Source organism: Cherax quadricarinatus, chromosome 28 (genome assembly GCF_038502225.1).
Source record: "Cherax quadricarinatus isolate ZL_2023a chromosome 28, ASM3850222v1, whole genome shotgun sequence".
In the NCBI taxonomy this organism is placed as follows: Eukaryota; Metazoa; Arthropoda; class Malacostraca; order Decapoda; family Parastacidae; genus Cherax; species Cherax quadricarinatus.
The window spans coordinates 32550515-32577385 of record NC_091319.1 but is presented as its reverse complement, the minus strand read 5'-3'; the positions used below and the strand labels follow the sequence as shown (position 1 = coordinate 32577385).

The 26871-nt window shown below is 39.0% G+C and overlaps 1 protein-coding gene across 4 annotated transcripts in view; it reads right to left on the bottom strand.

Annotated features, from left to right (window-relative positions):
- The window catches only part of LOC128693198 (BTB/POZ domain-containing protein 17-like), a 341893-nt gene that overhangs the window by 17308 nt on the left and 297714 nt on the right, over positions 1-26871 (bottom strand). For all 4 annotated transcript variants that reach the window (XM_070089517.1, XM_070089518.1, XM_070089519.1 and 1 more), the window contains exon 9: positions 13335-13598. In XM_070089517.1, the coding sequence (XP_069945618.1) occupies positions 13335-13598 (264 nt within the window). The remainder of the gene's footprint in view (positions 1-13334; positions 13599-26871) is intronic.

Genomic DNA, 26871 nt, shown 5'->3' with positions numbered 1-26871 from the left:
AGTAAGGGATATTGGGCGAAATGAGTTTTGTTGATTGGGCTTTGGAATGGGAATGAGGCTATTAGTCCATGATTTAGGGAGCTCCCCAGTGACATAACTCATGTTATATAATTCAAGTAAAGGATTACCTGGTACTCGACACAGCAATCTGAGTATGTTGTAAGTAATACCATCCTCACCAGGCGACGTGGAGTTGCCCTTAGTTAGTGCTGCATCAAGTTCATAATTAGTGAAAGGAATGTTGCAGTCATCTGCCTTGCTGAGCATAAAGCAAACAAGTCTCTCCCTTGCATCATATTTGTCCATTAATTTTGCCTGTGTGGTACTGGGAAGACTGTCATAGCTAGATGTAGCAGCCCAAGCACTGACTAACTCATTCGCCCCATGCAAGGGACGAGGGTGCGCGATCTGCCCAGTTCTGTTACCCTCAATTCTATTTATGTCCCTCCATGCCCGGCTAAGTGGGGTGTGAGCATTGAGACCATTGACAAATTGTTCCCAGTCTGTTTGCCGCAGCTCCGTCATACGCTCTCTGGCAGCAGCAAGGGCAGTTTGGAAGAGGCTCAGCATTTCAGGGGACTTGAATTTATAAACAGGTAGTGTTTCTTTTATATTTACAGGTAATGAATTCCAGATTTTAGGGCCTTTTATGTGCATTGAGTTTTTGCATAGTGTGAGATGGACACGAGGAACATCAAAGAGTGATCTGTGCCTTGTGTTATGGTCATGTGTTCTGTTGAGGTTGGCAAGGAGATGTTTGAGGGGAGGGTTAATATCAGAGTTAAGTGTTCTATGTATGTAATAGGTGCAGTAATAAGTATGGATGTTTTGTATGGTGAGTAGGTTTAGTGTATTGAATATTGGTGGAGTGTGCTGCCTGTAGTGAGAATTTGTTATCATTCTAACTGCAGCCTTTTGTTGGGTAATTAGTGGTCTGAGATGGTTAATTGTTGTTGAGCCCCATGCACAAATTCCATAGGTGAGATAGGGGTAAATAAGAGAGTGATATAGGGCCAGGAGGGCTGACTGTGGAGCATAGTACCGTATCTTCGATAGTATGCCTACAGTCTTGGAAATTTTCTTAGAAATTTGTTGTATATGTGTATGAAATTTGAGTCTATTATCAAGGTGGATTCCTAAGAATTTTCCCTCTGTTAGCTTTGTGATAGGTGATCCATTGATCATTATGTTAAGAGGGACATCTGTAGCTCTGTTACCAAACTGAATGAAGTAGGTTTTGTCAATATTTAGTGTAAGTTTGCTAGTCCTCAACCAGGTAGATATTTTCTGTAATTCGGTATTTACAGTATTGGCTAGCGTGACTGGGCTCGGGTGAGAGAAGACGTATGTAGTGTCATCTGCAAATAGTGTGGGTTTGAGTAATTGCGAAGCATTTGGTAGGTCATTTATGTATAGGAGAAAGAGAAGAGGGCCAAGGACACTTCCCTGTGGGACACCAACTGTAATTGGTTGTGCAGAAGAGTTTGCCCCATTTGCGTACACATATTGGCTTCTGTTGCTGAGGTATGACTTGAGGTAGTTGAGGGAGTGCCCTCTTATACCATAGTGTGACAATTTTACGTGGAGCAAGTCATGGTCAACTGTATCAAAAGCTTTACGTAAGTCAATGAAGATCCCCAGTGGGACTTCTTTTTTCTCTATTGCAGTGTATATATGTTCTAGCATGTGTATAATAGCATCATTAGTATTTTTATTAGGCCTGAATCCAAATTGGCAGGGGTTGAGTATGTTTTGGAAGATAAGGTAGGAGTAGATTCGTTTATGAATTAATTTTTTGAAGATTTTTGAGAGAGGGTGTAGGTTGGATATTGGCCTATAGTTATTCAACTCTGTTTGGTCTCCTCCTTTGTGGATCGGGGTGACCCTTGCTATTTTGAATACTGTAGGGAAGGTGGATGATTCAATGGATTTGTTAAAGAGTGTTGCAATGATTGGTGATAGCACTTGTGACACTTTTTTGTATATAAAGGGTGGTAAGGTATTTAAATCTCCTGCCTTGTTTTTTAGTGCGTTGATAATAAGGGAGACTTCGTATGGGTTAGTCGGAGCTAGGAACAGTGTGTTTGGGTAGTTGCCGGTGAAGTAGTCATTTGGTGGGGTATCTGAGCTTGGGATTTTATTGGCAAGGTTTTGTCCTATAGTGGAGAAGAAATCATTGAGTCTGTTTGCTGTTTCTGTTGGTGGGAGTTGGGGTTCATCTGATTTTGCTAATTTTATTTCGCTTTTTCGTGATATCTTTTTTGTTCCCAGAATTTCTGATAGGGTTTTCCAGGTCTTTTTTATATCACCTCGTAAGTTGGATAATCTGTTCTCATAATACAATTTTTTTGCCCTTCTTATCAGGCTGGTTAGGATTGACGAGTAACGTTTTGTTTGGTCTCTGGTTATGTGACCCATTCTGTACTGTTTTTCATATTGGTGTTTTGTATTTATGGATTTGAGAATGCTGGGTGTTAGCCAGGGACTGTTCAGTCTCTTAGCTGTCATCTGTTTAGTTTTTTTAGGGCAGTGCTTGTTATAGAGGTATTGGGTCTTTTTTAGAAAATTATTAATACATTCGTCAATATCTGTATAGATTTCTAGCTCAGTGTGCCAGTCAATGTTTGCTACTGCTGTTGTGAAGTTATTAATGGCTGCCTCATTGTGAAGTTTGAAGGTGACTTTAGTAGTGTCTTGGGGTAGTTTACCAAGAGTTGTTATGAGGAAAGTAGGATAGTGGTCTGTGGTATTATCTGTAATTATGCCTGATTTTAAAGGGGATATGGTGTTGGTCCAGATGTGGTCAAGTAGGGAAACACTAGTCTCTGTAACTCTTGTAGGTTTTGTTACTGTTGGTAGCAACATACAGTTACTCATTGTGTTTGTGAATTCAGTAATGTGTGGGTCCTGGTCTTGCAGGAGATTTATATTGAAGTCACCTGAGAGTAGTAAGTGATCTTTGTTCATGTGTGCATCAGTTATCATACTTCCTAGGTTTTGACTAAATTGGCTAATGTTTGACTGTGGAACTCTGTAGATGTTTATCAATGTGAGAGGTTTTTGTAGGTATTTGGATTTGAATTTAGCTATTATATATTCCCCATGTTCATCCCTTGTGCAAGTATCAGTGATACATTCTAGTTGGTCTGAGTAGTACAGTGGACCCCCGGTTAACGATTTTAATCCGTGCAAGAGGGGTAATTGTTATGCGAAATAATCGTTATGTGAATGAATTTTCCCCATAAGAAATAATGGAAATAAAATTAATCCGTGCAAGACACCCAAAAGTATGAAAAAAATTTTTTTTTTACCACATGAAATATTAATTTTAATACACACAAACTGAAAAAGGCATGCACACTTACATGACACTTACTTTTATTGAAGATCTGGTGATGATTGATGGGATGGGAGGAGGGGAGAGCATTATCTTCTTACTGTTTAGAAGGGGAATCCCCTTCCATTAGGACTTGAGGTAGTAAGTCCTTTTCTGGGGTTACTTCCCTTCTTCTTTTAATGCCACTAGGGCCAGCTTCAGAGTCACTGGACTTCTTTCGCACAACATATCTGTCCATAGTGGCCTGTACCTCTCGTTCCTTTATCACTTCCCTAAAGTGTTTCACAACATTGTCAGTGTACAGGTTGCCAACACGGCTTGCAATAGCTGTGTGAGGGTGATTTTCATCCATGAAGGTTTGCACTTCAAGCCACTTTGCACAGATTTCCTTTATCTTTGTAGTAGGCAACTTCTTCAATTTCTCTCTCCCCTCCTCTGAACCAGTTTCCCCAGGTCTGGCCTCTTGCTCTTGAAGTTGATCTATCAGCTCATCAGTGGTTAGTTCTTCATTGTCCTCCTCCACCAACTCTTCCACATCCTCCCCACTAACCTCCAACCCCAAGGACTTTCCAAATGCCACAATGGATTCCTCAACTGGCATAATCCTCTCAGGGTTAGCCTCAAACCCTTCAAAATCCCTTTTCTCTACACATTCTGGCCACAGTTTCTTCCAAGCAGAGTTCAAGGTCCTCTTAGTCACTTCCTCCCAAGCCTTACCTATAAGGTTTACACAATTGAGGATATTAAAGTGATCTCTCCAAAACTCTCTTAGAGTCAGTTCAGTTTCTGAGGTCATTACAAAGCACCTTTCAAACAGAGCTTTTGTGTACAGTTTCTTGAAGTTGGAAATAACCTGCTGGTCCATGGGCTGCAGGAGAGGAGTGGTATTAGGAGGCAAAAACTTCACCTTAATGAAGCTCATGTCCCCATAAAGTCGCTCTGCCACGTCTGTAGGATGACCAGGGGCATTGTCTAACACCAGGAGGCACTTAAGTTCTAATTTCTTTTCAGTTAGGTAATCTTTCACATTGGGGGCAAATGCATGGTGTAACCAGTTATAGAAAAATTCCCTAGTGACCCATGCCTTACTGTTTGCCCTCCACAGCACACACAAATTATCCTTGAGGACATTCTTTTGCCTGAACGCTCTGGGAGTTTCAGAGTGATACACTAATAAAGGCTTCACTTTGCAATCACAAGTAGCATTGGCACACATGAGAAGAGTAAGCCTGTCTTTCATAGGCTTATGTCCTGGGAGTGCCTTTTCCTCCTGAGTAATGTAGGTCCTGCTTGGCATTTTCTTCCAGAACAGGCCTGTTTCATCACAATTAAACACTTGTTCAGGTTTCAGTCCTTCACTTTCTATGTACTCCTTGAATTCCTGCACATATTTTTCAGCCGCTTTGTGGTCCGAACTGGCAGCCTCACCATGCCTTATCACACTATGGATGCCACTACGCTTCTTAAATCTCTCAAACCAACCTTTGCTGGCCTTAAATTCACTCACATCATCACTAGTTGCAGGCAGTTTTTTAATTAAATCATCATGCAACTTCCTAGCCTTTTCACATATGATCGCTTGAGAGACGCTATCTCCTGCTATCTGTTTTTCATTTATCCACACCAATAAGAGTCTCTCAACATCTTCCATCACTTGCGATCTTTGTTTCGAAAACACAGTTAAACCTTTGGCAAGAACAGCTTCCTTGATTGTCTTTCTGGTGCCCACAATAGTAGCGATGGTTGATTGGGGTTTCTTGTACAGCTTGACTAGGTCGGCTATACGCACTCCACTTTCATACTTATCAATGATCTCTTTCTTCATTTCTATTGTAATTCTCACCCTTATTGGTGTAGGGTTGGCACTAGAAGCTTTCTTGGGGCCCATGGTCACTTATTTTCCCGAAACAGCACCGAAAACACTGTAATAATACGAAATATTCCGAGTGTATGCTTGGATGTTACCGCGAAGGCTGGCTGGTAAACAATGGGACGGGCGGCACATGTGAGGCTGGCTGAGGGCGCACATTGGACGCGTCTCGGACGAAAATCGTTGAGCGGGTTTTTAATCGGTATGCGCGGCAAAAATTTTGCGATTAAAGTAAGCGGTATGCGAAATAATCGCTATGTGATGCCATCGTTATGCGGGGGTCCACTGTATATGGCTGTGCCACCCCCTTGTTGGTCTGGCCTACAGTTGTGTATGGCTGTGTAACCAGGAATGGTATAGACATCTGTACTATCAGGCTTTAGCCAGGTTTCAGTTAGTGTAATGATGGACATATTGGCATGTAAGGAATTTAGTAATGCTATGAGGCCATCGTAATGCTTGCTTAAAGATCTAATATTGTAGTTAAAGATAGTTATGTTGTTGTTGGCACTGAGAAGTGCCTTTGATTGTTCTGCAGTGTAGTAATTACAGTAACTGTTTGATTCATTTAAGTCATTAAATAAGAGGTTGGTATCAGGATCAATGTTGTAATCATAAGATTTGTAGTGAATCTATAGTTAGAATTAAGTATAAAACAAAGTAAATAGTCTTAAGCTAAAAAATAGCACCTGAATTATTTAACAAATGTAAAATAATGAGCTAAGGTAGTTTTTTTTTTTTTTTTTAAGCTAAAATAAAGGAGACAATATAAAAGGGATTAATACAAATAAAGTGATGATCAAATAATGGAGCTAGGGAATATGATAGTAGGTAGTACTATAAAGGTAATTCTTTAAAGTTAGAATTATAGTATAAAATTATAATATAAAAGGGACTAAGATAAGTTGTGGTGAACAATAAAGTGGTAATCAAATAAATGAGCTTTGGAATATAATGGCAAAATTGTGAACTTATTCTACTTTAGCACCTGAGAATAGCACCTTGATTATTTTAACAATTGTGAATATATAAACTAGGGTAGTTATATAAAGCTAAAATAAAGGAGAAAATATATAAGGGACTAAAATTAAGTAATGGTAAACAAAGTTAAATGGACAAATGGTCACTATGAAATAATATTGGTTTAGGAGTAAGATCTGATTTGTAATATTAAATAAGTTGAGCAGTTTATTGCACAACAAAAAGTAAAAAAAAAAAAAATGAGGTAGTTGATACTAGCTAGCAAAAGATAGTTTTGGTACTTGCAAAAAAGTAATTGGAATATACACTAATTGCACACACAATGATAAGTGACTAAAAAAAAAACAAGTAGTGGTAAACAAAATTAAATGGACAGGTAAGAATAATGAATAATATTAATTTGGAGTAAGATTTGACTTGTAACTTAAAATTATGAGCAATTATGAGCAGTAAGAAAGAAGTATAGAGTATTGGAGGTAGTTGGCATTAGCTAGTGATGAAAAATAATAAAAATAATAATGCACAATATAATAGTAACATACACTATATGCACCACACGTATATATGTATTAAGGGCACTTATCTAATCTGTTACAGAAATGTCCGCTTTTCTAAGGAAGGTAGAGAAATCATGTTCGTTTGAGATAATATATTGTTGTCCTGTTGATGTTTTCCTTACTAGTATTTTCCCATCTCGCGTGAAACACTGATGTATTTTGTTTTCCTGTTTAAGTTTTCTCAGCCTGAACAGAAGGTTTTGACGTTTTTTTGTTAGACACTCATTTATGTACACTCCATTTTTCATTGTAATTGCTGATTTAATCAGGTCCTTTCTTTTATCGTATGAGTGAAGTCGGATCATTATACTGTGTTTACTTCCTGGTTTTCCTAGCAAACGTGTTTCTTTGATTTCATTGTTATGCACGATGACTTGTACGTGGTTCTGTATTATCCTGATAGCAGTTTCTTTGCACTGTGCTTGTGTTATGTCACTAGGAATGTGTGGACTGTTTATTATAACTGCATCAGACAACTTATCTTGTTCAGTTTTGTCGTCTTGGAAATCAAGGTATTCATTTAGTCGAGTGTGCATGTTCTGATTCCAGTCCTTGATTGCTTCTTCAACCTTCATATTTCTTGTTGTTATTTGCTCAGTATGACTGGCTGTAGCTGCTTTTAGAGAATTTTCTGTGTCAACACTTCCTGATGTAATCTTCTCTTCAAGGTTTTGGATCTTGTTCTCGAGGTTGGTTATCTTGGATTCTCGTCGCTCGAGTGTTGCTTTGATATCTTTGATTTCGTTTTCTAGAGCAACGATGTAGTCCTTGATATTGTCAGGAATAATCATACCTGAGTTATCATGGGTGAATCCTTTGAAGGGAGTGGAGTTGGAGGGGGAGTCAGCCATGTTTGTTGTTGTTGTTGTTGTTCCCTGGGTGGCGGTGGTGAGGGGGGTTGATGATATACCGGCGTCCTGCTGGGTAGACAAGTTGAGTTCTAGGGTCCTTGCTGTTATTCTTTTATTACTGATGTTGTTTCTTCTGCGATATCCTTTCATAGTATCACTGAAGTAGATACTATGTAGCAATGGAGGAGAAAGCTTGTTTTCTCGGAGCTTGGGTTAAGTGGTTGTCTGGCAGCGGAGGCAGTGTTTGGGTTAGCAGGGCTGTCTTCCTTAGATCTTCTAATTTTGTCAAGATTTGGGTTACATACTTAGTATTCTTGGGTCATTTTGTGGTCTACGTGGGTTCATGTAGTTGATCTTTCACTTAGGCCATCACAAGTTTTGATGAGCGATGTTTATTTGAGAAAATAAGAGCTGGTAGGATGCCGTTGCTGCCGCTTGTACGATGTATACTTTATAAAATCATTGTACCAAATGGTGCCATTGTACCATATGGTACCATTGTATCATATGGTATCATTGTATCATGTGCCATTGTACCATATGTACAATTGTACTATATGGTACCACTGCACCCTATGGAACCATAGTACCATATGGTACTATATGGTACCGTTGTATTCAACACAATAACCGCACTAATATTTTCATCATTTTGTTTACAATAAACTTGTAAACAAGTTTTGTAAGCAATATAATGATAAACAAATTAGTGCAGTTATTGTGTTGAATACAATGAGTGTACACATATACAATATACATTATATTGGTCTCACAGGCCACAAATGTTATTAGAAAAAGAAAAAAATTAGAAAAGAAAAGAAAAAGTATAAAAAACGTAAAATAAAACAAATGCGATTTTGCGGAAGTCACTGATGTTGCCGCCACCTGTTCATTTTGGGTCAACTTCCCGCCGCTGTATCTCGGTAAGTACTGATCAGAATTTTTTTGTTGTTTTATTACCTTCACAAAAATATTATCTTTAATTCTGCAAGAAAAAATTTTTTTTTTTTTTTTTTCAAAATTTCTTGGACACTGGGGCACCCCTTCCAATTCTGGCCTTGGACCCTGAAAGGTTAATCACTGTCTTGTCAGAACTGCTATGACATTACAGCTCAGATGATCCTCCAAACCACAACATCCCCGCCCATCCTTTAAAGAGACGGTACTGTACTTCTCACCTCTATGACTCAAGACTGCTTATCTTGAATCCCTTCAAAAATTTTTACCTTTCTCAAACTGCAACAGTATGTCAAAGCATACGAATCCCTTGCCTTCACTCACTCCTACCTAAACGCTCACACAAGCCTGTTGAAATCGAAGCTCCTAGCATTCAAAACCTCCTTCACCCCCTCCCTCCAACGATTCCTAGGAGGACCCTTACTCATCCTACCCTCCACCCGATTTACATCCTCTATTTTTTCCATCCTCTCTAAATATCCAAACCACCTAAACAACCCATTCTCAGCTCTCTGAGTAATACATTGTCCTCAAACAACATCTCCACTGCCTCCAGCCTCCTCCTTGCTGCAATATTCACAACCAATGCTTTACACTCATACAACAGTGTTGGTGCTACTACACTCTGGTACATTCTCCATGGATAAAACTCTATTTCTCCACAGGTGCTTTAAAGTAACACACATCTTTTTCCTTTGATCAATTCTATGGTTCAACTTATCTCTCACAGAGCCATCCACTGAGAAGTCCACTCCCAAATATATGAACATATTTATTTCCTCCATACTTCCTACCTGCAATCTGATACCAAATCTCTCACTGCATATATATTTTGATACTCTCATCACCTTGCTCTTTCCTATGTTCACTTTTAATTTTCATCTTTTACACACCTTCCCATATTTGTTTACCAACTTTTCCAACTTCCCTTCAAATTCTCCCAAAAGAACTGTGTCACTGGCAAAAGGCAACTGTAACAACTCTCACTCTGTACCAGATTCACTGTCTTTCAATTCCTCTTTAACACCCATGCATTCACATCTTTTACAACCCTACCTATATACAGTGGACCATAGGCTAACGCCTGCATCGGCTAACTCCAAATTCGGCTAACACCTCACTTTGGCGTAAAAAAAATTGGCTCGGCTAACACCAAAAAACTCGGTTAAGAGCTTTCATCCCGAACGTGTCGGCACAGCGCCCTGAGCGAGCCCGGCCACTCACTCCGTGTACCAGCCAGTGTGCCACTGTTCACAAAGCCAGTGAGGACGATTCCACGTGTACATGTGATATATTTTGTATTATTCCATTGTGTTTGGTGCTTGTAACTGCTAAATAAGCCACCGTGGACCCCAAGAAAGCTTCTAGTGCCAGCCCTATGGTAAAGAATGTGAGAAACACACATAATTTAAGAAAAAGTTTGTAGAAAAATACGAAAGTGGTGGTGGTAGTGGTTGTGATGGTGGTAGTGGGTGGTAGTGATGAAGGTTGAGGGTGGTAGCGATTGTTATGGTGGTAGAGGGTGGTAGCGATTGTTATGGTGGTAGAGGGTGGTAGCGATTGTTATGGTGGTAGAGGGTTGTAGTGGTTGTGATGGTGGTAGAGGGTGGTAGTGATGGTGATAGAGGATGGTAGAGAGTGGTGGTAGAGGATGGTAGAGGGTGGTAGCAATGGTGGTAGTGTTGGTGGTAGAGGGTGGTAGTGGTTGTGATGGTGGTATGGTATGATAAGCATGGTGAGGCTGCCAGTTCTGACAAAAAAGCGACTGAAAAATATGTGCAGGACTTTAAGGGGTACATAAAGGCTGAAAAATTAAAACCCCAACAAGAGTTTAATTGTGACAAAACAGGCCTGTTTAGGGAAGAAAATGCCAAACAGGACCTACATTACTCAGGAGGAAAAGGCACTCCCAGGATATAAGCCAGAAAAGAACTTGTTACCTGAAGTCTTTATGGAAGGGGATTCCCCTTCCAAACAATAGAACACCTTCATCCTCTGCCTTCCACCCATCTCATCACTCATCAACAAGTCCACAATAAAGGTAAGTGTGATGTTATTATTGTTTTATTCTTCATGTATCATTGTTTTCTGTGTAGGGAAATGTATACGTATTTCATGTAAAAAATTCTTTTGTTTAATACTTTTGGGTGTCTGGAATGGATTAATTGGATTTCCATTATTTCTTATGGGGAAAATTAATTCAGTTAAAGGCTAAATCAGTTAAAGGCTAGCTTTCTGAAACGGATTAAAGGCATTAGCCAAGGGTCCACTGTATTGCAGTGGACCCCCGATTCGCGATGCTATCGGTATCCGGTAAATCCGGTATCCGATGCATTATATCGCAAAAAAATTGCCCCGGTTTCTGTTATAAAGCCCGGTATGTGATGCGATTCGTACGAGATGTGTCCACGTGTGGCCTGAACTGCCCCGTGTGTGCCAGTGTTTACAAGCCAGCCAGTGTGCGCGCATCTAAGGATACATTCGGTACATTTCATATTATCCATATTATCACTGTTTTTGGTGCTTGTTTCTGCAAAGTAAGTCGCCATGGGCCCCAAGAAAGCTTCTAGTGCCAACCCTTCGAGACCAAGGGTGCTAATGACTATTGAAATGAAGAAAGAGATACAGTGGACCCCCGCTTTACAATCAGCTCCCAATGCGACCAATTATGTAAGTGTATTTATGTAAGTGCGTTTGTACGTGTATGTTTGGAGGATTGAAATGGACTAATCTAATTCACAATATTCCTTATGGGAACAAATTCGTTCAGTAATGGCACCTGAACATACTTCTGGAATGAAATAATATCGTAAGCCGGGGGTCCACTGTAATTGCAAAGTACGAAAGTGGAGTGCGTGTGTCGGAGCTGGGCAAGTTGTATAGTAAACCCCAATCAACCATCTCTACTATAGTGAGCAGGAAAACGGCAATCAAGGAAGCTGTTCTTGCAAAAGGTGCAACTGTGATTACGAAACAGCGACCGCAAGTGTTAGAAAATGTTGAGAGACTGTTACTGGTGTGGATAAATGAAAAACAGATAGCAGGAGATAGCATCTCTCAAGCGATCATTGCTACCTTGCTACCTCAAGTCCTAATGGAGGGGGATTCCCTTTCTAAACAATAGGCTCAACACTCTCCCCTCCTTCCATCCCATCAATCATCATCAGATCTTCATTAACGGTAAGTGTCAATTATTCTACTGTTATTATTCTATTGCTATTGTTGTTATTATAATTATTCAATTGCATTAAACTTAATATTTCATGTGGTAAAAGTAATTTTTTTTCATACTTTGGGTGTCTTGCACAGATTAATTTGATTTCCATTATTTCTTATGGGGAAAACTGATTCGCTTTCCGGTAATTTTGGTTTACGATGAGCTCTCAGGAACGGATTAATATCGCGAACCGGGGGTCCACTGTATATGTTAAACCACCATGGTGACATCACATACCCCTGTCTAAGGCCTAGTTTTACTGGAAAATAATATCCCTCTCTCCTACATACCCTAAAATGTTGAGATGCTGAAGGCTGTTAACCCTTTCAGGGTCTGCGCCGTAGTTCTACGGCTTTGAGCTCGGCTCACTCTGATAAGCTGTGAGTGGTAAATTTGGGCCTAGATATGAGAGAATACATCTGTGTGGTATATGTGTACCACATAAAACAAATCCTGCAGCACACAGTGCATAATGAGAGAAAAAAGCTGAGACGGTAATTTTCGATTAAAGCAGCAACTTTGCAGTGCTTTTCATATGTTTTTTATAGTTGTATTTGCAATTTCTTGGTCTCATTTGATAGAATGGAAGACATATTACAGAAATAGAGATGATTTTGATTGGTTTTACTACTGAAAATGGCTTGAAACTGAGCTCAAAGTAGCGGAAATGTAAAATTTTTGCCAATGTTCAAGAGTAAACAAATGACCTTACATGTCTAATACACGCCAGCTCTTGGCTCTAATATACGTTCACAAATGTGGTGATATTATTTATACAATTATTACAATGTTGCATGACAGTAAATCTTCTATTTTTTGGTTTGAATAAAAATTCATTATGTGAATTAAAAATCAAAGAGGGAATTCATTTGTAAAGCCCGAAAACGTAACTAATGAACAGAGGAAATGTTAGTTTAGTGTCAGGAATGCCTGCATTGTTTATTCTGAACCCTATTTTGAAATTGGAGTATTTTGAACTTTGCATTAAATTGGCCAAATTACCAATTTCCGATCACTTTATTTTGTAGTTAAAACAGTTGACTTGGCGATTTCTTGTGCTCAATCGATAGAATAGAAGTAATACTAGTAAAATAGCTAAGAATTTGGTTGAATGGAATAATGTAACTGGCCTAAAATGGGAGTTAAAGTCAGCAAAATCACTGATGTGTAAATATCGCTGACACATCAAAATTCACGAGAGCATAATTTTGTCAATTTTCCATCAAATTTCGTACTTTTTGTTTTATTACCTTCAGAAAAAGATTCTCTACAATTTCATAAGAAAAAAATAATTTTTTTTTTTTTGATAATTCTTGGACCCTGGTGCACACTGAAATTTGGCCTCTGGACCCTGAAAGGGTTAACTATCTGGTTTTACTAATTCAAACAAATTATCCTCGAGAGAAAAAAATTTCTTGAGAGGAAGCAAAGGGCGAGAGGCAATCAAAGTAAAAATACTAGTGAAGTCCAATATTAATGAAAGGAGAGGTACTCAAGAGAAAGGCAGTATTCTAAGTACTTCATAGGAATCCTTAAACAGAAATGTACTGTATACTGTACTCACCGGAGGGTCATTTAAACTGTCGAAAGGAAGAATATCATCCAGGTTTAGTAAGTTATCCTCTGTAGAAAAAATATATTTTGTTGATACAACATTAACAATGTACTCAATGCCTTCTTGTACTGCAAATACCAGCACTGCTATCCTTACACGAGCATATTCAACATCTTTGGCAGTGACCGCCAGTCTTACTGTTCTTAACACTGCTTCAGGCACTTCTACAGTTCCTTGCCATACAATCAGGTAAAATTTTCTGAACCAGACACCCTGCAATAAGAAACAAAACATGAACAAGATGCAGAGTCCAAACAGCCCTTAAAGAATTAAGCAATCCACCAAACATTAGGGTGTGAGCAGCATCCTTTAAGAGTTGAAGAAAAATCATCTATAAAAACAATTATAAAATTGGTTATGGTTCAACTGCATTAGATGAGCAAACAAAGCATATCGTGTCTATTTACCATTTACAAGTGGTTGTAAGTTCACTCTTATTTTTACACTACATTACAATATGCAGTGGATCCCCGGTTTACGATCACCTCCCAATGCGACCAATTATGTAAGTGTATTTATGTAAGTGCGCTTGTATGTATATGTTTGGGGGTCTGAAATGGACTAATCTAATTCACAATATTCCTTATGGGAACAAATTCGGTCAGTACTGGCACCTGAACATACTTCTGGAATGAAAAAATATCGTAAACCGGGGGTCCACTGTACTATTGAAAAAGTGCTTAGGGCATCATTGCATGTTGCTACTGTTAGGTTGAAGGGCCAAGATGACCCTGGGGCCAGTTGGGGGTTCAGTAATGTGAGGGACAATTAAATTCTTTAGCATGTTCCATGGTCAATTTTGTCCATATTAGCTTGCCAACTATGTTTAGTATACAGTGGACCCCCGCATAACGATCACCTCCGAATGCGACCAATTATGTAAGTGTATTTATGTAAGTGCGTTTGTACGTGTATGTTTGGGGGTCTGAAATGGACTAATCTACTTCACAATATTCCTTATGGGAACAAATTCGGTCAGTACTGGCACCTGAACATACTTCTGGAGAGAAAAAATATCGTTAACCGGGGGTCCACTGTACTCTGTACTGCTGTAAGATTAACTAATAAAGGTACATCACCAATTTTATAGCACCACTGGTTCCTAAGTCTTGCTAGAATATCTGTGTTTACCAGACCAGCAGAGGTCACATAATAATAATTCAATAATATACCTTGATTATTTTATTTTTTATTAACACACTGGCCATTTCCTACCAAGGCAGGGTGGCTAGAAAAAAAAAAAAAACTTTCATCATCATTCACTCACTCCACCAATTTCTTGCCAAAGGCATGCTTACACCACAGTTATAAAACTGCAGCATTAAGATCTCTCCTTCAGAGTGCAGGCACTGTACTTCCCACCTCCAGGACTCAAGTCCGGCTTGTCGGTTTCCCTGAATCCCTTCATAAAAGTTACCTTGCTCACACTCCAACAGCACGTCAAGTCCTAAAAACCATTTCTCTCCACTCACTCAATGCACACTCTCACACACGCTTGCTGAAAGTCCATGCCCCTCCCACACAAAACCTCCTTTACACCCTCCCTCCAACCTTTCCTAAGGTGACTCCTACCCCGCCTTCCTTCCACTACAGATTTATACACTCTCCAAGTCATTCTATTTTGTTCCATCCTCTCTAAATGTCTGAACCACCTCAACAACCCCTCCTCAGCCCTCTGGATAATACTTTTAGTAACTCCACACCTCTTAGTTTCCAAACTATGGATTCTCTGAATTATATTCACACCACACACTGCCCTCCGACACGAACATCTCCACTGCCTCCAGCCGTCTCCTTTTTGCAACATTCACAACCCATGCATCACACCCATACAAGAGCATTGGTATAACTATGCTCTCATACATTCTCCTCTTTGCATGCAAGGATAATGTTCTTTGTCTCCACAGACTCCTCAGTGCACCATTCACTTTTTTCCTCTCATCAATTCTATGATTCATCTCATCTTTCATAGACCCAAATACTGACATGTCCACTCCCAAATATCTGAATACATTCATTTCCTCCATATTTCCTCCCTTCGGTCTGATATCCAATCTTTCATTACCTAAATTTTTTATCCTCATCACCTTACTCTTTCCTATATTCACTTTTAATTTCCTTCTTTTATATACAATACCAAACTCGTCCACCAACCTCTGCAACTTCTCTTCAGAATCTCCCAAAGGCACAGTGTCATCAGCAAAGAGCAACTGTGACAACTCCAACTTTATGTTAGATTCTTTATCTTTTCACCCCACACCTCTTGCCAACACCTGAGCATTCACTTCTCTTAGAACCCCATCTATAAATATACTGAACAACCATGGTAACATCCCTGTGTAAGACCTACTTTTACTGGGAAATAATCTCCCTCTCTCCTACATACTCTAACCTGAGCCTCACTATCCTCGTAAAAGCTCTTCACTGCTTTCAGTAACCTGCCTCCTATTCCATACATTTGCAATATCTGCCACACTGCCTCTCTATCCATCCTATCATATGCCTTTTCCAAATCCATAAATGCCATAAAAACCTCTTTACCCTTATCTAAATACTGTTCACTTATATGTTTCACTGTAAACACTTGGTCTACACACCCCATACCATTCCTAAAGTCTCCTTATTTCTCTGCTCTCATGCTCTCTGTCTTTTAATTCTTTCAATAACTCTACCATACACTTTACCAGGTACACTCAACAGGCTTATTTTTACACTCTCTTTTGCCCCCTTTGCCTTTATACAAAGGAACTAAGCATGCCCTCTGCCAATCCCTAGGAACCTTAACCTCTTCAATACATTTCTTCTTTCAGCAAACTGGCCATATCACACCGAGGCAGGGTGACCCAAAAAGAAAAACAAAAGATTCTCTTTTTAGTATTGTACAGTGGACCCCCGCATAACGATGGCATCACATAGCGATTAATTCGCATACCGCTTGCTTTAATCGCAAAAATTTTGCCGCGCATACCGATTAAAAACCCGCTCAACGATTTTCGTCCGAGACGCGTCCAATGTGCGCCCTCAGCCAGCCTCACATGTGCCGCCCGTCCCATTGTTTACCAGCCAGCCTCCGCGGTAACATCCAAGCATACACTCGGAATATTTCGTATTATTGCAGTGTTTTCGGTGCTGTTTCTGGAAAATAAGTGACCATGGGCCCCAAGAAAGCTTCTAGTGCCAACCGTACACCAATAAGGGTGAGAATTCCAATAGAAATGAAGAAAGAGATCATTGATAAGTATGAAAGTGGAGTGCATATCGCCGACCTAGTCAAGTTGTACAAGAAACCCCAATCAACCATCGCTACTATTGTGGGCACCAGAAAGACAATCAAGGAAGCTGTTCTTGCCAAAGGTTTAACTGTGTTTTCGAAACAAAGATCGCAAGTGATGGAAGATGTTGAGAGACTTATTGGTGTGGATAAATGAAAAACAGCTAGCAGGAGATAGTGTCTCTCAAGCGATCATATGTGAAAGGGCTAGGAAGTTGCATGAGGATTTAATTAAAAAAATGCCTGCAACTAGTGATGATGTGAGTGAATTTAAGGCCAGCAAAGGTTGGTTTTTGAGAGATTTAAGAAGCGTAGTGGCATCCATAGTGTGATAAGGCATGGTGAGGCTGCCAGTTCGGACCACAAAGCGGCTGAAAAATATGTGCAGGAATTCAAGGAGTACATAGACAGTGAAGGACTGAAACCTGAACAAGTGTTTAATTGTGATGAAACAGGCCTGTTCTGGAAGAAAATGCCAAGCAGGACCTACATTACTCAGGAGGAAAAGGCACTCCCAGGACATAAGCCTATGAAAGACAGGCTTACTTTGTTGATGTGTGCCAATGCTAGTGGTGATTGCAAAGTTAAGCCTTTATTAGTGTATCACTCTGAAACTCCCAGAGCGTTCAGGCAAAAGAATGTCCTCAAGGATAATTTGTGTGTGCTGTGGAGGGCAAACAGTAAGGCATGGGTCACTAGGGACTTTTTCTATAACTGGTTACACCATGCATTTGCCCCCAATGTGAAAGATTACCTAACTGAGAAGAAATTAGACCTTAAGTGCCTCCTGGTGTTAGACAATGCCCCTGGTCATCCTACAGACGTGGCAGAGCGACTTTATGGGGACATGAGCTTCATTAAGGTGAAGTTTTTGCCTCCTAATACCACTCCTCTCCTGCAGCCCATGGACCAGCAGGTTATTGCAAACTTCAAAAAACTGTACACAAAAGCTCTGTTTGAAAGGTGCTTTGTAGTGACCTCAGAAACTCAACTGACTCTAAGAGAGTTTTGGAGAGAGCACTTTAATATCCTCAATTGTGTAAACCTTATAGGTAAGGCTTGGGAGGGAGTGACTAAGAAGACCTTGAACTCTGCTTGGAAGAAACTGTGGCCAGAATGTGTAGACAAAAGGGATTTTGAAGGGTTTGAGGCTAACCCTGAGAGGATTATGCCACTTGAGGAATCCATTGTGGCATTGGGAAAGTCCTTGGGGTTGGAGGTTAGTGGGGAGGATGTGGAAGAGTTGGTGGAGGAGGACAATGAAGAACTAACCACTGATGAGCTGATAGATCAACTTCAACAGCAAGAGGCCAGACCTGAGGAAACTGGTTCAGAGGAGGGGAGAGAGAAATTAAAGAAGTTGCCTACTACAAAGATTAAGGAAATCTGTGCAAAGTGGCTTGAAGTGCAAACCTTCATGGATGAAAATCACCCTCACACAGCTATTGCAAGCCGTGCTGGTGATTATTACACTGACAATGTTGTGAAACACTTTAGGGAAGTCATAAAGGAACGAGAGGTACAGGCCACTATGGACAGATATGTTGTGCGAAAGAAGTCCAGTGACTCTGAAGCTGGTCCTAGTGGCATTAAAAGAAGAAGGGAAGTAACCCCAGAAAAGGACTTGCCACCTCAAGTCTTAATGGAAGGGGATTCCCCTTCTAAACACTAACACTCTCTCTCCCTTCCTCCCATCCCATCAATCATCACCAGATCTTCAATAAAAGTAAGTGTCATGTAAGTGTGCATGCCTTTTTCAGTTTGTGTGTATTAAAATTAACATTTCATGAGGCAAAAAAATTTTTTTTTCATACTTTTGGGTGTCTTGCACGGATTAATTTTATTTCCATTATTTCTTATGGGGAAAATTCATTCACATACCGATTATTTCGCATAACAATTACCCATCTTGCACGGATTAAAATCGTTATGCGGGGGTCCACTGTATACAGAAGAAGGGGTTACTAGCCCATTGCTCGTGGCACTTTAGTCGCCTCTTATGGCACGCATAGCTTACGGAGGAAGAATTCTGTTCCACTTCCCCATGGAGATAAGAGGAAACAAACAATAACAAGAACTAGTAAGAAAACAGAAGAAAACCCAGAGGGGTGTGCATATATATGCTTGTATATGCATGTGTAGTGTGACCTAAGTGTAAGTAGAAGTAGCAAGACGTACCTGAAATCTTGCATGTTTACGAGACAGAAAAAAAGACACCTGCAATTCTACCATTATTTAAAACAATTACAGGCTTTCGTTTTACACTCACTTGGCAGGACGGTAGTACCTCTCTGGGTGGTTGCTGTCTACCAACCTACTACCTAGGTTCCATACATTTATTAAATATACAGTGGACCCCTGGATTAAGTTGTCATCGGAATAAGTAATATTCAGAATAAGTAACATTTTTTCATCAAAATATTGGCTCAGTGAATGTCACTGAACTCGGTGTAAGTCATTTGTCCGGAACGTGTCCGCGCGGCCCCAACACTCCATGTACAGCCAGTGTGCCATTGTTTACCAGCCAGTGAAGATGATCCCACGCATTCATATGATAGATTTTGTATTATTTCATTCTTTTTAGTGCTTGTAACTGCTAATAAGCCACCATGGGCCTAAAGAAAGCTTCTAGTGCCAGCCAGCCCTTTAGTAAAGGGCTGAGAGAGAAGGGAGAATGTGCCTTTTTCAGTGATTCTGCAATATGTACGATACTAAAGCAGCAGGAGTCAATAAAGGCTATAGCACCAGCCAGTGATAAAGTGTAGCATTAACAGTGTAGCAAGTAAATTAAGTGATTAATCAATAGAAAAAGGACAGCACAAAACTGACTCCATTGCTGTTGGAGGTATATAGGGCTACTGACTATCACTGCTGCTTCTGCTGCTTCTTGCTGCCGCCTTCACCACTACTATGTAAGGCTTATCTTTCAGTGGCCCTTATACACCCAACAACAAACAACACACCACGACCACTCGTGACATTCTTAATGCCATATTTTATTCATTCTAGAGTATATACAGTGTATCATGTGTCTATGTTATTAATATTGTTCATTATGTCATATTAGATGAACTGTGCTAGATAAATAAGCCATAGAGCTGATATTAGTGTCATATTGAAGAACTATCTTGTCCTGTCTCCCAACACAATTCCTAACATACGCCAGAAACAGACCTCTCCGGAACACTTTTTTGAGCGACAGGGGTCCAGTGACTCTCGAGCTAGTTCTAGTGGCATTAAAAAACAAAGAAGGGAAGTAACCCAGGATAAGGACTTGGTACCTGAAGTCTTTATGGAAAGGGATTCCCCTTCCAAACAATTGTAAACTCCTCCATCCTCTCTCCTCCTCCCATCTTCCATACATCACATGTCTTCAATAAAAGTAAGTGTGATGTTATTATTGTTTTATTCCTAATGTATCATTGTTTTCTGTGTAGGTAAATGTATATTTCATGTAGAAAACATTTTTTTTAATACGTACTTTGTTATGGGGAAAATTACTTCGGAATAAGTCAGATTTGGGATAAGTCACTCACTCTGCAACAGCTTAAGTATGTAATCCAGGGGTCCACTGTGAATAAGAACTAACTATTCCAAAACTATATCTCCCCTGCTTGCTTTTAACATTTCTGTCTTTATCTCATCAATCTCAGCTGTTTTACCCCTTTCATTCTACCCACTGCCTCATGCACTTGCCCCCCACTCACAACTGGCTGTTCCTCACTCCTACAAGATGATATTCCTTCCTGCCCAATACACAAAATCACAGCTTCTCTATCCTTATCAACATTTAACAATTCCTCAAAATATTCCCTCCAGCTTCCCAATACCTCTAACTCCATTTAACAACTCTTCTATTTTTAACTGGCAAATCCACTTGTTCCCTAGGCTTCCTCAACTTATTAATCTCACTACAAAACTTCTTCTTATTTTTAACAAAATTCGTTTATCTCACCTACTCTCTCATTTGCTCTCAATTAACATTCCTTCACCACTCTCTTTCTCTCTCCAAATATTCCTCTCTCCTTGTAATAATGTTGGTAATTACTGATAATATGTACAGTAAAAGGACACAAGTGTAACTAATGCGTCATTTTATTGTGGCAATGTTTCGCTCTCCAGGAGCTTTATCACGCTTGACAAAGCTCCTGGAGAGCAAAGCATTACCACAATAAAATGTCACATTAGTTGCACTTGTGTCCTTTTACTCCTCCCTCCTTGTATCACTTCTATTTTGTAAAAACCTCTCATATGCCAACTTTTTCTCTCTTACTACTCTCTTTACCTCATCATTCCATCAATCGCTCTTCTTCCCTCCCGCACCCACTTTCCTGTAGCCACAAATATCTGCAGAACGCTCTAATACTGCATTCATTAAGGATTTGCCGGTACTTCCGGCCAGGGTTTTCTCCAGATGGCGACCCGGCAAACACTGCATTCTTAAAACTACCCCCATACATCTCTTCAAACTCATTGCTTATACTCTCACTAGCCCATCTATCCTCCAGTAGTTGTTTAACAGTTTCAGGGTCCGTCCCATAGATCTACGGCTTTACGTTCAGGGTCCAAACCGTAGATCTACGCCAAAATTCTAGTGGTGTCAAATTTAGCGAGAGAAGGCTGGTAGGCCTACATCTGAGAGAATGGGTCTGGGTGGTCAGTGTGCACACTAGAAAAAATCTGGATGCCCACATGGCATTGTGGGAACGCCGGTAAAGTAGCTTTGTTCATTGTGTCTGGCAGCAAGGAAGCTCTCACTCTCCCACCAAATTCTGACTCTCCTCTTCACAACTTACAGTTCTAAGACTGTACCATATGGTTTTGAACCATATGGTACAGTCTTAGAACTGTAAGATGGTACCATATGGTTTTGAACCATATGGTACCATTGTGCCACATGGTGCAATGGTGCCATGTCATACAATGGTATATGGTACAATGGTATCGTATGGTAGAGTGGTACCATATGGTACAATGTACCATATAGTACATTGTACCATATGGTACATTATACCATATGGTACAGGGTACAGGGACCCTAATGGAAACAAGTCTGTGACTTTTTTGGGTTATCCTAGGTTCTCCAAACATATACTGCTAAGTATGATATTCTATGTAACTTTATTTGTGTATAACTAAATAAACTTACTTATGATGCCACATGCACTTGAGTAAGTTTATTCAGGAGTACAGAAATACAATTACATAGATTATCATACACAGCAGCATATCTATAAAATCCTAGGATAACCCAAAAAAGTCAGGGTGACTTATTTCCAGAGTTATCCCTGTATCTGTACCATATGGTGTCCTGTACTGTATGGTACCCTGTGCCATATGGCACCCTGTGCCATATGGTACCCTGTACCATATGGTACTCTGTACTATATGGTACCCTGTACCATATGGTACCCTGTACCATATGGTACCCTGTACCATATGGTACCCTGCACCATATGGTACCCTGCACCATATGTTATCCTGTACTGCATGGTACCCTCTACCATATAGTACAATGTACCATATGGTACCCTGTAACATATGATACAGTGTACCATATGTCAATAGGTGTTGGTGGCATGAGACACCGGCCAAGACTGAGTGAGTGGCGACACAAGCTAGCTACTGACTCTCCAGTTTCCGAGACAAAGTGCTATTTATTTATTTATTTATTTTCAATTTGTGCACACATACAGAGGTACAAAAAAATACAGGTAAGAGCAGTATGCCAAAGCCACTTATACTATGCATAGCATTACGGGCTGGCTTAAAATTAACTTAAGATTAACTAAGCAATGATGAAATCAGTGATAAAACATTAATGTAAACAGATTACTATAAAGCACAAGTGAGTATTACAAAGACAGGTCATATTGTTGCATTCAGTTAGGTAGTGATTCTGTTAGGTAGTGTATTTAAAAAATAATAAAGTTAGATTCGGTTTTAGGTTTAACATTTATATGATATAATTGTGAGAAACATTTAAGATATACAATTTATAAGGTTCAGTTATTCAGTATTTATTTGGTTTTGGGTGAGTAAGTGATCTTTGAGAAGAGACTTGAATTTATAATCAGGTAGTGTTTCTTTTATATTTACAGGTAATGAATTCCAGATTTTAGGGCCTTTTATGTGCATTGAGTTTTTGCATAGTGTGAGATGGACACGAGGAACATCAAAGAGTGATCTGTGCCTTGTGTTATGGTCATGTGTTCTGTTGAGGTTGGCAAGGAGATGTTTGAGGGGAGGGTTAATATCAGAGTTAAGTGTTCTATGTATGTAATAGGTGCAGTAATAAGTATGGATGTTTTGTATGGTGAGTAGGTTTAGTGTATTGAATATTGGTGGAGTGTGCTGCCTGTAGTGAGAATTTGTTATCATTCTAACTGCAGCCTTTTGTTGAGTAATTAGTGGTCTGAGATGGTTAATTGTTGTTGAGCCCCATGCACAAATTCCATAGGTGAGATAGGGGTAAATAAGAGAGTGATATAGGGCCAGGAGGGCTGACTGTGGAACATAGTACCGTATCTTCGATAGTATGCCTACAGTCTTGGAAATTTTCTTAGAGATGTGTTGTATATGTGTATGAAATTTGAGTCTATTATCAAGGTGGATTCCTAAGAATTTTCCCTCTGTTAGTTTTGTGATAGGTGATCCGTTTATCATTATGTTAAGAGGGACATCTGTAGCTCTGTTACCAAACTGAATGAAGTAGGTTTTGTCAATGTTTAGTGTAAGTTTGTTAGTCCTCATCCAGGTAGATATTTTCTGTAATTCGGTATTTACAGTATTGGCTAGCGTGACTGGGCTCGGGTGAGAGAATACGTATGTAGTGTCATCTGCAAATAGTGTGGGTTTGAGTAATTGCGAAGCATTTGGAAGGTCATTTATGTATAGGAGAAAGAGAAGAGGGCCAAGGACACTTCCCTGTGGGACACCAACTGTAATTGGTTGCGCAGAAGAGTTTGCCCCATTTGCGTACACATATTGGCTTCTGTTGCTGAGGTATGACTTGAGGTAGTTGAGGGAGTGCCCTCTTATACCATAGTGTGACAATTTTACGTGGAGCAAGTCATGGTCAACTGTATCAAAAGCTTTACGTAAGTCAATGAAGATCCCCAGTGGGACTTCTTTTTTCTCTATTGCAGTGTATATATGTTCTAGCATGTGTATAATAGCATCATTAGTATTTTTATTAGGCCTGAATCCAAATTGGCAGGGGTTGAGTATGTTTTGGGAGATAAGGTAGGAGTAGATTCGTTTATGAATTAATTTTTCAAAGATTTTTGAGAGAGGGTGTAAGTTGGATATTGGCCTATAGTTATTCAACTCTGTTTGGTCTCCTCCTTTGTGGATCGGGGTGACCCTTGCTATTTTGAGTACTGTAGGGAAGGTGGAGGATTCAATGGATTTGTTAAAGAGTGTTGCAATGATTGGTGATAGCACTTGTGACACTTTTTTGTATATAAAGGGTGGTAAGGTATTTAAATCTCCTGCCTTGTTTTTTAGTGCGTTGATAATAAGGGAGACTTCATATGGGTTAGTCGGAGCTAGGAACAGAGTGTTCGGGTAGTTGCCGGTGAGGTAGTCATTTGGTGGGGTATCTGAGCTTGGGATTTTATTGGCAAGGTTTTGTCCTATAGTGGAGAAGAAATCATTGAGTCTGTTTGCTGTTTCTGTTGGTGGGAGTTGGGGTTCATCTGATTTTGCTAATTTTATTTCGCTATTTCGTGATATCTTTTTTGTTCCCAGAATTTCTGATAGGGTTTTCCAGGTCTTTTTTATATCACCTCGTAAGTTGGATAATCTGTTCTCATAATACAATTTTTTTGCCCTTCTTATCAGGCTGGTTAGGATTGACGAGTAACGTTTTGTTTGGTCTCTGGTTATGTGACCCATTCTGTACTGTTTTTCATATTGGTGTTTTGTATTTATGGATTTGAGAATGCTGGGTGTTAGCCAGGGACTGTTCAGTCTCTTTGCTGTCATCTGTTTAGTTTTTTTAGGGCAGTGCTTGTTATAGAGGTATTGGGTCTTTTTTAGAAAATTATTAATACATTCGTCAATATCTGTATAGGTTTCTAGCTCAGTGTGCCAATCGATGTTTGCTATTGCTGTTGTGAAGTTATTAATGGCTGCCTCATTGTGAAGTCTGAAGGTGACTTTAGTAGTGTCTTGGGGTAGTTTACCAAGAGTTGTTATGAGGAAAGTAGGGTAGTGGTCTGTGGTATTATCTGTAATTATGCCTGATTTTAAAGGGGATATGGTGTTGGTCCAGATGTGGTCAAGTAGGGAAACACTAGTCTCTGTAACTCTTGTAGGTTTTGTTACTGTTGGTAGTAACATACAGTTATTCATTGTGTTTGTGAATTCAGTAACGTGTGGGTCCTGGTCTTGCAGGAGATTTATATTGAAGTCACCTGAGAGTAGTAAGTGATCTTTGTTCATGCGTGCATCAGTTATCATACTTCCTAGATTTTGACTAAATTGGCTAATGTTTGACTGTGGAACTCTGTAGATGTTTATCAATGTGAGAGGTTTTTGTAGGTACTTGGATTTGAATTTAGCTATTATATATTCCCCATGTTCATCCCTTGTGCAAGTATTAGTGATACATTGTAGTTGGTCTGAGTAGTATATGGCTGTGCCACCCCCTTGTTGGTCTGGCCTACAGTTGTGTATGGCTGTGTATCCAGGAATGGAATAGACATCTGTACTATCAGGCTTTAGCCAGGTTTCAGTTAGTGTAATGATGGACATATTGGCATGTAAGGAATTTAGTAATGCTATGAGGTCATCGTAATGCTTGCTTAAAGATCTGATATTGTAGTTAAAGATAGTTATGTTGTTGTTGGCACTGAGAAGTGCCTTTGATTGCTCTGCAGTGTAGTAATTACAGTAACTGTTTGATTCATTTAAGTCATTAGATAAGAGGTTGGTATCAGGATCAATGCTTGTAATCATAAGATTTGTAGTGAATCTATAGTTTGAATTAAGTATAAAACAAAGTAAATAGTCTTAAGCTAAAAAAATAGCACCTAGATTATTTAACAAATGTAAAATAGTGAGCTAAGGGACTAATACAAATAAAGTGATGATCAAATAGTGGAGCTTGGGAATATGGTAGTAGGTAGTACTATAAAGGTAATTTTTTAAAGTTAGAATTATAGTATAAAATTATATTATAAAAGGGACTAATATAGGTTGTGGTGAACAATAAAGTGGTAATCAAATAAATGAGCTTTGGAATATAATGGCAAAATTGTGAACTTATTCTACTTTAGCACCTAAGAATAGCACCTTGATTATTTTAACAATTGTGAATATATAAACTAGGATAGTTATATAAAGCTAAAATAAAGGAGAAAATATATAAGGGACTAAAATTAAGTAATGGTAAGCAAAGTTAAATCTACAGATGGTAGGAATTATAATATAAACTTATAATATAAAAATACAAATTGAAATGGTACTTGCAATTGCACTAGAGTCTGGTATAGGTTGTTGACAAGATCAAGATTATAACTAGATTTAAATTGACAAAATAAAATTCACAATTAAAGTACCAAAAGAATGATAGTAAAAAAATAACAGTGGTAATGTCTTGGTTATAATATGATAGTAAGAGGGCAGACAGGTACACAGGTACAAGGGATAATATAAAGGTTGGGGTTGAATATAAAAACTTGAAAATTTGGCTACAAAATGTTATGGGAAGTATAAAATAATGTTTAATCTACAAAAGTAAAATTGACTGGTAGTAAATATGGTGTTTAATAAAATTTTTAGTAAGTAATAATGATTACAAAAAAGTGAAAAAGTAATGTTTATTTCATTCAATATTGCACTGGTAGTTATACTTGAGGTTATATGGCAGTACAAGGTAATTAAGAGTAATCTAGGATAGTAAATGTGGTATTAAAACAGGTTAAGGTAATTAGACAAGTAATGGTTATTAAATGTCAAAAATGTTAAGAGTAAATTGAAATTATAGTAAAAATGATATTTATTAATTTTAGTAAGTAATATCAATTGATAGTATTTAAAAAATATTAGGTAGTAATATGGACAGAGAAAGTATCAATTCAGCTAATGTTTAAGCGAACAATAGTAAATAAGAAAATCACATAAGGTGACTTATGCTTACTAGTAAAATCACAAAATGAGGTAGTTGATTATTTAATTACTAAGAGATTGTACAATGAAATTTGAACA